We start from the raw sequence: 15,113 nt of genomic DNA, 5'->3' as shown, positions 1-15,113 counted from the left end.
GCCCCTCGCCCTTGCTTTGGAGGCGACTGTATGGCCAGTGCAGTGGGGAACTGGGGAGCCAAGGGGTTTGGGGATCCCTCCTGTATCCCTGGGGATGGAGCAGCAGCAACTTGCAGCACTCGGTGTTGGCCGGGCCAGGGTGCGGAAGCACACCCAGCCGCGGTCCCATGGGGAGGTGGCTGGTTTTGGGGCTCCCAGCTGCAAACAGGGTTTGTGGGGCGCAGGGTTAGCCAGGCTGTCAGGTCCTGGGGTGCAGGGATGGGGCGCACGGAGGGAAGGGGCTTCCTCTCTCCCAAGGACTAACCACAGGGCTGTAACTTCATCTCTTGGCTGTTTGCGTTCGGTTCTTCGTTTTTCCAACCAAGTTGGAAAAGTGAGAAGTAGGAAGGGGGGGGACGTCTACGGAAAACGCCAGGGTTGGTGTCAGGTCTGGTGGGCTGAGCCCATTCCCCCCGCCTTCCCCTGCGCCCCCCAGCCCCGCATTGTGGAGAGCTGCAGTTTGCCTCCTTTCTATCCCGGCTGGGGATTAATCTGCATGACAACTAGCGGGGCTTGGCGGGGAGGTCTTGCTCTTGGGTTCCTTGGGCATATTCCTGCCGCTGCCGCTTTCCTTTCCAAGTGGGCGCCCAGCCGCCGCCATGTCCCCTGCCAAAGTAATTCTTTGCTTTGGAACCGGGAGATGAAATCTCCTCCGTCTTACTTCAGAGGGGTCAGGGAAGGAGTGGGAACCCCGCTGATCCAACCTTGTTCCCTTTTAACCTGCCTCTCCCTCTCTCCCCTCCCTGGCCCCCCGTCCTCCGGATGAGCGGGGCTGCAGCCAGGGCACGGGCATCCAAACCGAAGCAAAGCCGTAAAACACTCGGAGCCAAACGGGGAACCTGATCTGCTTCCGTCGGATCGTTTAATATCTGTGGCATCCCGTGCTCAGGGTTTGGGTTCGTGTCGCATCTGGTGCCATCTGGCTTTTGCAATGCCTGCTGGGGTGCTGGGCTCCTTACGGCTTTCCCGTTTCTTTGGGGTGGGTTTTTTTGGGGATGGTGATCACGGCTGCGGCATCCAGCTGCCAACCTCTGGAGGGGACAGCCGGGGTGGGGGAGCCGGGGTGCGGGCAGGCAGAAGGTGAGCGCTCGCTGCCCCCGCCGCCGCTGCCCGCGCCTCATTGTCTCACTTCTCTCTCCATTCCTACGCCAATTAAAGCGCCGTGTTGCCATTCATGGCCCTTATGGTTTTGTTCAGTTGTCTGTCAGCTCTTGTCAAGCCCTGTCCCCTTCCCCTCCCCCGTTTTCAAAAACAAAACCCCTGACAAACCCCCCTTTGAATCCCCTCTTACCTCACTCCCAGCGTGGGGCCCCATTGACGGGAGATGCCGGCGGCGGCGGCGGGGAGACCGCTCCCCACGCCGCCTTTGTGGGCCACCGGCAACCCCCCCCGGCCCCCGGCCTCCCCGCTTCTTGACAGCATTAATTAGATAACTCGGCTCGTCTTTATTTCTCCAAGGGGAGGTGCAGGACGATATTACTTGAGGGAGAAAATATGGCTCTTTTTTTTTTTTCCCCCCCTTTATTTTTTGGCCAAGCCCTGGATTCCATCACTGGCTGAGCTGCTTATTGTGCTGAAAAATAATGAGTTTGCAGGGGTGTGGGGGAGCGTGGGGAGACCCCCAATGCTCCTTATTTTGCCCAAATGGCATCTGAACCCCGGGTCGGCACTGGCAGGAGCCCCGGGGTCCCCGGAGCCGCACGCCACTGGCTGCCGAGAGCGCTGCAGGTGGCAGCAGCAGCCTGCGCCAGTGCTCAGGCCCCAATTAAATCTCCTCCAAACTCCCTCAATTACCAGCTCTTTTTTTATTTTTTCGCTCCCCCCACTCGCATGGTTTGGATTCACGTAATTCGTTTGCATGGTTTGGGCGCAACATCTGAACGCACGGAGTGCTGCGCGGAGGTGGGGAAGATGGGGCAGTAATGTGGCTGCTCGCATCAGCGCCTGGCTCCTGCGAGGGCTGTGAGCCTTCCTCTTCCTCCTCCTCAGGGCATTGGGGTGGTCGGCAGCCACGCTCTAATTACCCGGAGAAAGCCCTTCCTGCAGCCCTGCCGCGGCACAGGAGGGCTCTGAGTCACCGGGGCCAGCCCTGGCTGCCGGCGGCCGTGGGGCTGGGGACATCGCCGGCTGCGGTGGCAGCCACCGGCCGTGGGCACCAAGGTGTGGCCGGCACCCCACGGCACCTCTGCCTGCTTTCCTGAAGCCTGAAGTCTGGCTGCTGACCCGTTTTCTGCAGCATCCTCGATGGTTGGAGCCCTCTTCTGCTCGGTTTCTTCTGCTGGTGATAACCGTGGTGTCACCGCTGCTGGGACCGCCTGGTCCAAAGGCGCTTGGGAGCAGAGCAGCCTCCTGAGCTCGGCGGCAGACAAGCCGGCACAGAGGGCAGAGCAGACCTGTGGGGATCGTCTTTTTTGCCTGGTGACCTCTGCTAATTGTCCTTCCTCTGGGCTTCCCCTGCCGTGGCATCTGGTGCGGGGACAGTAAAAGCAGAATCTGTATGGAGGGGCTTCCTTGCTGCCCGGTGGGTGGCTTTTTTTGGCTGAAGAGCACCTCCACGAGTGGATACGTGCTGTGGGCAGTGGTAGCAGGTGAAGTTTTGAGTCAGCCCTTGCCTGGTGTTGCTCAGGATTCCATCTCCCCTAGGAGAGGGATCTGTGCTGCAGGAGGAGAGACCAGACCCTTCTCCAAGCTGCAGGTTTGCAGTGAGAACCTGTGTCCTGCTCCTGGCTTCCCATGGTGGAAAGACACTGTGGTTGCGTGTGTTTTCATGGTAAAATAGGCCCTCTGTGGTCTTTCTCTGTTTGCTAATCGTGTACAACTGGGCCACCCCCTTTACATTTTGTAAGGGCTTGGTCTTCAGAGTTACAGGAGCGATGGTGCAACTTCTGAACCAAGCTCTGAGCGCCGTGATGGGATCTCTCCTGCTTCCCAGCCGGGGTGGGCAGCTCTGCGTGGCGTAAGCAAGATGCTCGCTCAGCCTTCAGTGGTTGAAGCTGGTGTAGGAGAGTGACAGTATGAGGCTTTGAACATGGGGCTTATGGTTGCTAACGTGTGAAGCGTTGGAGTGGCCTCCTGGCATCGCCAAAGCCACCGGCTTCCCTGTGGGTAGTCGAGTCGGGGCTGGGGCTTGACCACGGACTTGCCTGCGTCGTCTTGAGCATCATAACTCTTTCTGAGCAGAGAGGGGTATTTCGGTTTCATTTTTCCCCCGCACCTGGTGTTTCCTGGCCTTCTGCTTAATTTGAACCCCGGTTCGACCGTGACCTGGAGTCGGTCACGGTGCAGAGCTGGTTGGGGTGCCTGCGCCGGGGGGGCGCTGGCTGGAGCATCTTTTAACTTCATCTCGAAAAATGGCATGCCTGCCAGCCGGGAGGGGTCACTTTTGGGTGGGGTGGGTGTTTTTACCAGCCTGCGCCGAGCCTTACAGCTGGTAGTAAAGCAACAGGGGGGGTTTTGGGGAGCAGTGGAGTTAGAAAATGGCATCCCCGTGCGGGGGGAGGTCGGGGTGCGGGTTGCCATGGCGACCCGTTTATGCCTCACTGATGCGTCGTGTAAATCCGTTTGGAAACGAGAAGGGCCTTTTGTCTTTGGGAGGGTTGAATGGGCCTCATTAAACCCGAGATGGGGAAAAAGAGCCTTAGAGCGCGTCGGGGAGGGGGACGGGATGGGACGGCCCCGTGGGGGCTCGGCAGAGGCGGTTCCCCTTGCCCGGGGATGGAAGCTGGGGAGACTGGAAGGTGCCGTTGTGAATAATTGAAAAATATGTCTCTGAGCGGCGGAGGCCAAAGGAGTGAAGGAGATACGAGGCTGTTCTCAGAAAGAGTTACCTGAAGTTGCTGGGTTCTGTGCTGACCACCTCGGCTCCAAGAGGATGCAGCAGAAATAGAAGAGGTCTGCAGAAGGACAGTGAGAATAATTATACATAGATTAGCGGGGGGGGGGGGAAAAGATCGAAGGCCCTTTTTAAAGGAGACTAATAATAGAAGAGCACATAAAAGAAGCAGGATATAAAAGTGTGGGGATCCGCGTGCTCCTATTTACCCTTTCTCGCAGTGACGAAGAACTTGACTGAAGAAGCGAGAAGGCGACAGATACAGATGGGAGGCAGAGAGGAGCGGGGAAACTTTTTATTTAAGTTTTAATTAACTTCCTTCCGCGGGATGTCTTTGTTCGCAAGAATTTAAAGGGAGTCAAAAAGGAGAAAGGGTCTGGTGCCTCCGGGTGCCATCACTGCTCCTGGAAAGGGCCGTGGATGCTGCAGGTGTACTGGGATGGTGTAGTGGGATGAGATGGCCGTTCGGTTAAGTATGTAATTCCTGTGTTTTAATTGTCCTCGGCTCTCGAGAGGTGAAGTGAGTTGGCTGGTGGGCTGTGGTGATGTGCCAGTGTCTGTGGGCAGCCCAGCCCTGCCTGGAGTATTGCCAGGAAAACCTGCCTCATCTCCAAGAAACGGGATCTCTGATGTTCTCGGTTCAAGCTCAGAGGGGACCATGTGGTTGTCCATCTGTGGTTTGCTGTCATGATGCTGTTTGACTTCAGCCACGGCAGTGGTGCTGTGAAGGTACAGCTGTGACGGTCCCAGTATTTGCTACCAACCCCTTGATGTCTCTTGCTTGGTGAAAGTACAGGTTTTGGCAAACGCAGAGGTGGCTGGTCGTCACCAGAGGAGCTCTGGAGCGATGGCCGGAGCATGAGCTCTGGAGGGACCATCTGGTGGCTGGAGTGTGACCTGGCTGTGTGTTGTTGAGGGGTCTGGAGGACTCCTCCGGGGACAGGACTGATTTCTTCTAGCTGGTAGCCGAGTCTCCTGGGCAGAAGAGTCCCCTGTGCCTGGGCAGCTGCTGTGAAACGCTGGTGCTGTGTCCCAGAAAAGCGAGTAAGAATGAGGCAGAGGCAGGTGTTTAATTTTCCATGCAGTTGGGCATCAGCAAAGCTCTTGCAGGTTTCAGAGTGTTTTCCAGGAGAACACACCCAGTTTGTACATAGAGTTCTGGCTTGTTTTACGGGATCTTTTTAGCTTGCGGAGCTGTTTCCTGTCCCTTTTCTGTGATGGTTCCCAGCTGGTGTGAGCTGCGGTGGCTCGTGGGAGCTGTGGCCCTGCTGGGAGGACCCATCTGCTGCGTTGGCATGGAGAGCGGTGCCAACATGTTCTTCAGCTGCCCACACACCAGGAAAACCCACAGCTCCTGCATGCTAGAAAATGCCGTATGTACCTCAGTTATTGTTGCCCTCCTCTCGCAGTGCCTCGCTCTGCCGGGCATCAGCAGCCTTCACTGCCAGAAGTAGATGTCCTCCTTGTAAGATCCAGTTATTTTTGGATTTCTTTGAAGAAAACAGCATTCAGCATATGTCATCTTGTATGTATGTCAGCATTAATGCTTTAGAGCATCTTCTCCAAGGAGGAGATTGTTGTTAAATGTTGTTCTGTTTTCTGCAAAGCCTGAAATACAAGATGAGGTGCATCGTGTTTCTTGGAAATGGAGAGGGGTGATGCTGCCCCAAAGATTTTGGAGTTCCTGTTGTTCGATGAGTGCCTGGGCGCAGGGGGAGAGAGGTTGGTGGAAAGTGTATCAACCCATTCTTCTAAAAAACTGTATTTTCAAGCAGTTTACTGGTCATGTTCTCCCTAAGGAAGAGATGAAGGACTGCTAACATGTTTGTGAAGGTGCCGGATACCTTATCTACAGGACAGTTGTGTTTGCAGTTATTGCTGTGAACATGTTAGCTCGTCCGTCTTTAACCGTGACACAGTCTGCTAGCCTGTGCATGCCCACGCGGAGAAGAAGAGGATCCTGCATGTCAGTGTGTGTGTGTGTGGAGGAGGGGAGGTATCATACCCAACACCAGTCCTGAGCTTGCTCTGGCCAGACTTGCATGGTTTTCCCTCTCACTCCATGTTCTGGGCTTGTTGAGCCTCGAGGAGCAGTGGGACGGAGCAGGTCATCCCTGTGTGATGCCAGTTGAGGTCTGCTGGTTGCAAGAGCCCCGGTGCTGCCGGAGCTTTTGGTACGGCTGGTGTTCCACGGGCCAGCCTGGGAAGCCATGGGCTTGTGATCTGGCAGGAGGCTTGCAGGAAGCCTCACCGGCCTCTTAGGTGGCTGCTCCTCCTTGAAGCCAAGCTGTGAGCTTCTCGGCTGCCAGTGGAAGGCCAGCATTCCGTGCCTGTGGTTGCACCAGGGTTCCCGATCATCCTCGGTGTGCGGAGCCATTGGGCGAGTCTGTGCCCGGGGTTGAACCAAAGGGCGGGAGGCAGCTGGCACCGTGGGGCTGGTCTGTGCCCACCCGGGACCACGCCGGTGCCGCTGTGTGGCTTCAGCTCCTGCCTGGGCACGGCCTGGGGATGCGAGGGCTGCGATCCATCCCTGGTCCCCAGGCAGCCCCACTGCATATTTCAGGGGATTATCATCTCTTATCACCCCATTCCTCTTCCTCTCCCAGCAAATTGCCTCTGTGATGCCTGGACGGCTGCCTCTGACACCAGTCACTGGCCAAACCCATGGCCCTTCCAGCAGGTCCCACTTATAGCCCTTAGGTCACTCCATCAAGTCCCACTGGAGCTTTTTGGAGCCCTGAGTGGGGACTAGCCCTCCGTGCTGGTGAGACGGGGGGGGTGCCTGGTCTGCAGGGGATTGGGGGTCCCTGCCCGGGGCCCCCCAGCTTGGGGCCGGGGAGAGGCTGCTCTTTAATCCCATCTCTCTGCTCCGGCATCCCGGCATCCCGCTGCCAACAGAGCTCCCCTTGTTTACCCAACTCGGAGGAATCGGTTTACAAGGCTCACAAATACCCTTTTCACCTTTCCCATCAGAAAACACCTCCCGAAACAATGAGGAAATTGGACGCTGCCACCTGATCGCTCCCAAGGAACCTGCGGGGCCGGGAGCTGAGGGCCGGGGGGCCCGGGAGCTGGGGGCCACGGACCAGGAACGCCTGGCCGGGATGCTCCTTGGCTGCTGGCACGGCTCTGCAGGTGGGTGGCCGCAGGTGCCACCCAAAAATCACTTTGATGGGCTTTAAGTGATGAAGCTGGTGGTAGCCAGCGTGGAGGCCAGCACCCCCTGCCTGGCACACTCTGCTCAGCTGTGTGCTGTTCGTAGCACCCGCAAAAGAATTTATTTTTTTTTTTTAAACTTTAATGGCTGTAGTTAGTCTTTCCCACCACCTTTGACACCAGGAGGAAGGATGCTGAGATGTTATCTGTGAGCTGCTGACTGGTGGTAGTACCAATGCTAAATAAATAAAGCCAGAGCCCCCATCCTCCTCCCAGGTGGAGGGAGAGGTAGAGGAGGGTGGTTGGAGGGTGAGTGCATGGGGGACCCCCCCGGGTGCTGTGGGTGGTTGGGGTGCTGGTTTTGGGGTGCCAGGTGCCTGCTCATGGCCTTCCGCAGCAGGGCTCCAGCACGTGCCATGCAGGATTAGCCCCGAAAGCGCTGGGCACTCACTGGTGGGACACTGGTGGTGGGTGCCTGTCCCTGCCATTGCAAGGAGCGTGCTGAGCTGTGACAGATCCTGGGCAGGCGTCTGTTTGTGACCCAGGAGAGGGGTCAGAAACAGGGGTTTCGGGAGGTTATGGCTTCGAGAGCAGCCGTCTTCCCTCTCGGTGTCTTGCTGCTGCGCTGGACCCAAATTCAAGGTGTCTAAAAGCGACTGTGTCTGGGGCTGCGTCCCAGAGCGTGTCATCATGCAGGCGTCGATCTTAGTTTCAGCATGAAGGTTGAGTTGAATTTTGATTTTTCTTTTTTTCCCTCCTCTCCTTAAAACAGGGAAATCAAACTGTCATGTATGGACGATACAGCAGATTCCCGCCCCCCCCCCCAAATTACTGCATGTGCTCCGAGGGCATGATGAATTTCCCTATTAACTTAAAAGATCTGTTCATTCTTTCCACTTAAGTTAAATTTGAAGATGTGTCCTTGTTAAGACAAGTCATGAGTGTAATTCTTTCTTGCCTTCACTGGTCCTTCTGAAGTAAAATTTCTCATACTCTTTGCTGTAATACTGCGTACAGGTGGCTTTTGACAATTTTTGGACACTTTTTTCTCTGCTGTTCTTGAGACAAATGTTGCTTTTCACGTTGTATATCTTAAAGGAGAATTTCCTGGAGAACTGGCCTCTTGCACGGTGGGAAGCGTTGTCTGTCTTCCCTAGGACAGCCGTCACAAACCGTTGCTTGCCACAAAACAACATGTTTTTGGGGAAAAAACTCCCTATGTATGGTTAAGAGCTCAAAGAGCGAGGTGTTACACTTCAGGGATTTCACATCACCGCTCGTGCTGCCCAGCCTCTCGGCTGGGAAACAGCCCTGCTTTTAGAGAAGAGAGGGAGGACACTAAGGAGGAAATGGAGGAGAAAAAATCAGGGAAATTGGAGGACAAAGGGTAAAACGTGTGTGTGCGGGCAGGAATGCGGCTGGCAGGGAGCAGCGGTGGGAGGGAGCACCCCCAAAAGCCCCGCGCGGCGCTGCCGCTGCATGCGGTGACGGGCAGCCTGCTTTGGCTGGTAGCTCTGTCTTGCTTGACGTTCCTGTAGGAGATTTGGAAAATGTTCCTGGGCTGATTTCCAGGCAGAAGCTGTGCGCTTCTGAAGCTGAGACTGAGCGTTCAGAGAAGAAATACAGCTCGTAATTTTATCCTTAAAACTAATAAAACAAACATAGGCCTTCTTTCTAGATTTTCTGGGATGAAGGAGTGCCAGCAGGATGTGGTGCCGGGATGTTCTCAGCTCCCTTGATTGCTTTATGGCCTCTCCCCTGCTTAAAAATCAGCTTGACCTGATCCCAGACAGCCGTGCCGTCAGCGCAGGCTGGTGTCGCGTGGACCGGTCGGTTTGCAGGTGTTGGCCAAGGCTTTGGCCAAGGAGGTGTGATAGTTCCTCCTGGTATGGAGATGGGGGATGGATAGGAGCCTTCTCCTCCTGCTCCGGCGTTGCAAGACATCTGCTTGACTTGTTTGTGGCTTCCTGTTTGGCATCTACTGGGCAGGAGGGAGCTGGCAGGGGCCGGAGGAGGGAATTTGAGTCACTTGGGAGTCCTGTGCCAGAAAGCCTCTGACTCAGCCCCGCCGTGGAGAAACGAGTGTGGGATCCAGCTGCCTCTCGGGGTGGGAACCCGTGAGCGAGCGTGCAAGTGTTCACTTGCGCGGCATGTCTGCGGCCCGGCGCGGGGCGGGGAGGGAGCGGCGGGGGCTCTTCTGCATCTCCCGGGATTGCGTCAGGGCTCCGGCCGTGGGTGGGGGAAGCCTTTATCGCTCCCAAGGCTCTGGAAGCGGCGTGCTGGCCGGGGGCCAGCTGACCTACTTGGTAGCATGCAGGCAAAGCGCGGCTCACCTGCCGGCAGTGCTGAGGATGGAGCCGGGCTCTGCCGTGCCAGCAGCGCGGTGCAGCATCCCACCTGCGCAAGCCCTTCAGGGGTTTAAGTTTCCTGCTCTTTCCAGGGGCTGCTGCATCACCCTTCTTCCAGAAGTTATGTTTTTTACAAAACTTAATTGCTCCCTGCAAACTTGCACGGGCAAAGGTGGTGCTGGCGTTGGGATGATCCTGACTGTCCCCCCCGTGCCTGATGCCCCACGGCTGTGGTGATGCTTTGGGTACCGCTGGAGCTGGCGTGGTGGAGGCAGAGCTGCAGCCGGGCAGGGAGGTTGGGTCAGAAAACCCTCCTGAATTCAGCTCCCAACTTCGGAGCAGTGTGGGTGAAGGGGACCGTACCCGCTGTCCCTGAGCCTTGCCTCCGCCCCTGGGGCTGGGCGGGCGCTGGGGCTGCCCCCTCTGACCCGGCGAGCTGATGGAGAGGTGCTACTGATGTCTGTCTGGCTGTCCTGGCTGTCCCTCCCGCTGCTACAGCTGGCACCGAGCTCCGGAGCCCTTGCCAAGGGCATCGGGGTGTGCGTGGGCTCGGGCTCCGCCTGCCTCCTCCAAGCCCGGTCGGTCGGCGTGCGGATCTGCTGGGGCTCCTGCAGCCAGAGGGCTGGAGCCTGGGCTGCTCCGGTGCTGGTTTCAGCTCCGTGGCTTCTTGCTAAGACTTGTGCCAGAGCCACGGAGCAGGTTGGTCTTGTGTGTGTTTGATCTTCCTTCCATGGTGCCTGTAGTCCCAGCCGGTGCAGCTGGTGGGGGGGAGAAGGTGTCCCATCTTCCCGTCCAGCTGCTGGGGTGGGATGGGGCCGGGACTGGCCGTGTCTGGGAGCGGAAGGGAAAGCTGCGGACGTGCAGCCTGCCAGAGCACACGCTTCGGTTTTTGCCGTGCCCAAATTACACGAGGGAGTTGCAGCAGAGATAACTTTGCAGGAACATCCATTCCCACCTTATCTTCCATCAAGAACGCGTTACGTTGCCTACATCAAAGTAGATGTTCTGCTGCTTCCCTCCTTGTTGCCCTAATCCTCTACTTCATGCTGAAAAAAAAAAAAATCAGAGTCTTGCTCCACAATAATGAAATCTGAATGCTAATTATCAGCATATTGCCTTCCTTCCCTTCGGAGTGCCCTGCCTTCCAGCCCCAAATAGCTTTCCTCCCTCCTTGCTCCTCTCCATCCGGTCCTCCCACGCTCCTGGGCACGCCGTTGAGCCTGGCTTGGTAGAAGTTGTCCTGCAGGATGCTTCCCTCCCTTCCATTTAAGGACAGGAATTCCTCGGGGAGCCAGGGCGTGGAAGGGATCCCTCCCTGTGCCCCATTGTCAGGACTTCTCCCCATACCTAATTATCGCCTGTCCCTGCAGGAAGCTCCTTGCCTGGCCGTCGGGCAGAGCCGCGGCGTCTCCAGCTTGCCCGCTCCACAGCTCTTTGTGGGAAGACTCCATTCCGTTTTGGGTGCCAGGCTTGGGTCTGGGAAGGGTGCTCACCCTTGTCGTGGAAGGAGGGCTGGGGAACGGGACTGAACCAAGCGAGTTTTTGTTGGTGAGAGCCTACGCTGGCTCCTTGCACGTGCAGTGATGGTGAAGGAAAAGGAGACCTTTATTTTGGTGTCAAAAAACATCTTGTGGAGAGAAAGCGGCAGAGTTTAAGCACAAAATAAATGGTGTGAAAGTGGGCCTCTGCGGGGGGTGGGACAGGCTGGCGTGGCCCCCGCTGCCTGCGCTCCAGTGTGTGGCTAACCTCTCGCCCTCCTCTCTTCCAGGTTCATGACTGGGAAGGGGCTGGTCATCTACCCGGAGATTGGGGACAAACTGGACATTATCTGCCCCAAGGCGGAGCCGTCCAAGCCTTACGAGTACTACAAGCTGTACCTGGTGAAGAAGGACCAGGCAGATGCCTGCAGCACTGTCATGGACCCCAACGTGCTGGTGACATGCAACCGGCCCGAGCAGGAGATCCGCTTCACCATCAAGTTTCAGGAATTCAGCCCCAACTACATGGGCCTGGAGTTCAAGCGACAGCAGGATTACTTCATCACATGTGAGTCGCCATCCTCTTCCTCGCCGCCGACCCTGGCTCAGGGGGGGCCGTGGGGGCCTGGAGAGTGTCGCCAGGCGCTTGTTTGCGACTTGGCTGGTGCAAAGAGCTGACACGTATGGAAAATATTTCCCGCTGGATGGGAGAAGAGGGAGGAATGTGTCGTTGGCCAAGCAGGTCACCGGCCCGTGTCTGGCTGCTGTGCTGTGGCTTGTGCCCCCTGCCCTGTCCGCGGCCGAGAGCAGAAGCATGTCCCCCAGCCGGGGTCAGCCCTGGAATGGAGGGGCAGCGCGTGTCTGGAGCGTATTTTTTTGCAGCTTACTCCAAGGCTGGAGGTGCTGCAGGGCATTTCTGGTAGGGCTTGCCCTGGGGAGCTCCTGGTGGGGCAGTTGGGATTGTGAGGAACGGGGACTGAGGAGGTGCTCGGCCTCCTCCCTGGGCGCTGCCTCCAAGAGCAGCGTCGGCAGCGGGAATCCAGTCCGTGCTGTGGTCTAAATGGCTGTAAAATTCTGCATACTGCCCTGTTCTTCTTGTTTCTTGGTATAAAATGGAGTTACAGAGGGCAAGAGGGAAGGAGGGATGAATTTTCTTGGAGCCTGTGGTCTGTGTGTGCAGAGGGCCATCGCACAGGGATGAATCTGCCCGTGCTGGCTCCGGCGTGGATGGAGAGAGGACTCTGGGGAGCTCATCCCTCCATCGGTCTGGCGGCGCTGGGCTCGGCGATTCCTGCCAACTCGCTCATCTCCTGCTTGGCTTCTCCTCATTCTTGCTTTTTCCGCCTGGCTCGGCACATCGCGTGCAAACCCACAGCGGAGCAGCCGGCAAAGGGCACAGTGGCCACGGCGGAGCAGCCGGCAAAGGGCACAGTGGCCACACGGCTCTTCTCTCCCCTCGCCATCGTGTGCCACGGGCTCGGCGGCAAGTGGCCCCGACGCAGAGGTCAGCCGCCTGTGTGGGAGGCGAGCGCCGAGCCGTGGGAGCTAGTGCTTACTAGTCGGTAAACAAATGTATTTTTAGCTTGAAATCTTTGCCCTCGGAGGGGGTGGCGAAGATGTTGCAGGCAGCGGGGGGCAGGAGGTGCTCTGCCGTAGCGTGGTGATGCTGCCAGCCTGGATTTCCCCAGTGAGCCCTACCTGAGGCTGGGGCTGCCTGGAGTTTTGCTGCAGAATTTAAGTAAACCCAGTGCACGGAAAGCAGCTGGGATGGGCTCCGGCAGGTCAGCCCTGAGCCCACCCTTGTGTCCTTTGCGGGAAATTTTGCTTAATGCTTCCTAACGCCTGGCTGAGCACGGGGTCGTAACGAAGGGGCTCGCAGGGGTTTCTAGTGACCTGTGCCTGGCACGGCATGGCCGTAGGAGGGGTGACAGTAGGGAGGACCTGGCGCAACAACCCGCTCGGCCTGCTCGGCACGGCGGCGGTGCCGGCAGAGACCGAGGGCTGCGCAGGGCTGAGTCACCATTTGGCGGGGCCGGTCTCTGCCGAGAGCTGCCATCGCTCTGCCACCCTTGCTGGCTGGTTCTGGGGCCATCTGCCTGATGTCACTTGGCGGGGCACAGGTGGGGTCACCAGCTTTGCAGCCGTCAGGGGTGCCCACGACCCTGGCTGCAAGCCCAGGTGCCCCAGGGATGGGCTGGGGATGCCAAAATCCCTGGCACAGGTTCCCCGCAGGCTCCCATCTCCCTTACTGTGAATAACCAGGGTTGTCTCCAGCCTGGTGGCTCTGGGACCCTGAAAGGTCAGCCCTTCTGCTGTCCCTCAGCTGATGCAAGGCTTAATTCAACCGCAAGCTTTCCCTGCAGCGAACGAAAAGTGGGGGAGAAGGTGCGAGAAGGTGCTAAATGCACAGCCGTGAGTCTGCCTTTTGTATGTGGTGCAAACATCTTGAAGCACTTGGTCAGTGGCTCCTCCATGCTCAGGGGGTCAAGTTCAAGCAGCGGCACGGTTGTCAAGCTAATGAGAGCTGAAAGCGGGGTCCTGCCTTGCGCCCTACTGCTACGTCCCCTGAGACCTTTGGGCTGCAAATACCACCCCCCCAAGACAAATACGTTCCCCAGAAGGAGCTCAGGAACCTAACAAAACTCTGGGGAGGAGAAACGTGGGGGTCCCTGGCATTGCAGGGCAAGCAGAAGAAGGATTTACTGGGCTCTGAATTGCACAAGTTTTAAAAGGAGCTGCTTTGCGTTTCACACGAAAGCTCTCGCTTAAGAGTTAAACCAACCTCCCGTAGCTTTCGGTGGTGTTTTCACAAGTGGCCGACGGCTTTGAGCTGGTGCCAGCTCCCCTCCAATGCTGCCAGCACACCTGGGTCACCATCGCTCCGGTTTGCTGCGGATCCCGTCGGAGATTTGGCTGAGGCTGTTAAACTCATTGCATTTCTGCCCAATCTTTTTTTTTTTTTAATGATTCTGCTACCAGCAATGGGAATCTTCTCCCATATCTAGAAATTTTTTCTCTATTTGTAGTGCGCAATCCCAAGTGCGGGGACAGAGTGGGGGATCTCCCCAGAGACTGCCTATTTATCCTCTATTTATCCTATTTATCCTTTATTTCCCGGTCTCCCCTTACAGCATCTCGGAGCCTATATAGGGATGTGCTGAGCGGGCTGCTCAGCATCTCTGTGGGGGTCCCCTCCTTTTCTCTCCTCGAGGGGGGGCCGGCGGTGTCCTCCGTGCCCTCCTCGGACCGTTTCTGACTTTAATTTCTCTTGACTCCTCCGCGCTTTGATGCGAGCCCCCTCGGCGCTGGGAGCGAGCGGCCGCTGCCAGCTGAACTTTGGCCCCTGGGTGGGCCGAGGATGCTCCTGTGATCTGGCCGTACCCTCTGCCGAGCAGCCCCAGGAGCTCTTTCTGCCAAGAAATAAAATAGCCAAAAAAACAAAGTCAAAAGTCTCCTGAGCAGACCACCCACGTGTTGTCTTTTTTTTTTTTCTTTCTTTTTTTTTTTTCTTACTCCTTCTTTTTTTTCCCCCCTTCCCCTCCCCTCTCCCCAAGCTTTGCCTTGACACACAAAAGGTTTTGGTTTTTTGTTTTTGTTTTTTTTTTTCTTCCTTTTCATTTGCCGGCGGCCCTAAGCCAGGGGAAGTGATGCTGAAGCGGAGGGGAGCGGGGCGGCAGCGGGACGTGTGCCGCTTGCCCCCCACCTTCCCCAGGCGGCTGGAAAACCTCCCCGCTGGAGCCAGGGGGCTTGCCGGGGTCCCTCCCCATTCAGGGCTGCCCCCTCCCCTTGCCCTCGCCTTGGATATGCCAAGCCTTGTTTAGGGCCACTTTTATCACGGAGGGACGTGGCCCCAGCCCTCGGCTTAGCAATGAAAAAGGCTTTTGAAAGCGAACGTTAACCTCTCCCCATCCTCTCCGAAGCCTTGCACCGAGCCCCTCCGCACCAGCCCCAGGCTTCGTTAAAACCATCTTTTCTCCAGGGGCTGATGCCTCTTCCTAAGCCTTTTCATGAAGACCAAGATGATGCAGCTCCTGCCTGCTGGTTCACGCTGGAGGCAAGCTCGCTGGAGGATGTGGGCCTCCAGCAGGCCGTGGGGCACCATCCCCGGGACAGGGCTCTGAGACAGCAGGGAAGCTGGCAATTTGGGAATTGGGTGTTTTGCTCCGTGGCAGACTTTGAGTTCAGGGCAGCCCGTGGTTTCTTCTGTCCTCAGTCTCCTGCGGCTTTGCCTTTGGTGTCTGGGTGGGAGTCTCCTGTCCC

The 15,113-nt window shown here is 57.3% G+C and overlaps 1 protein-coding gene across 1 annotated transcript in view; it reads left to right on the top strand.

Annotated features, from left to right (window-relative positions):
• The window catches only part of EFNB1 (ephrin B1), a 54,731-nt gene that overhangs the window by 19,625 nt on the left and 19,993 nt on the right, over positions 1 to 15,113 (top strand). Inside the window, exon 2 of the mRNA XM_054214522.1 lies at positions 11,144 to 11,421. Within this exon, the coding sequence (XP_054070497.1) occupies positions 11,144 to 11,421 (278 nt within the window). The remainder of the gene's footprint in view (positions 1 to 11,143; positions 11,422 to 15,113) is intronic.

The sequence above is a fragment of the Rissa tridactyla genome, chromosome 9, assembly GCF_028500815.1.
Source record: "Rissa tridactyla isolate bRisTri1 chromosome 9, bRisTri1.patW.cur.20221130, whole genome shotgun sequence".
Taxonomy (NCBI): Eukaryota; Metazoa; Chordata; class Aves; order Charadriiformes; family Laridae; genus Rissa; species Rissa tridactyla.
This window is presented reverse-complemented; position numbering and strand designations above follow the sequence as displayed.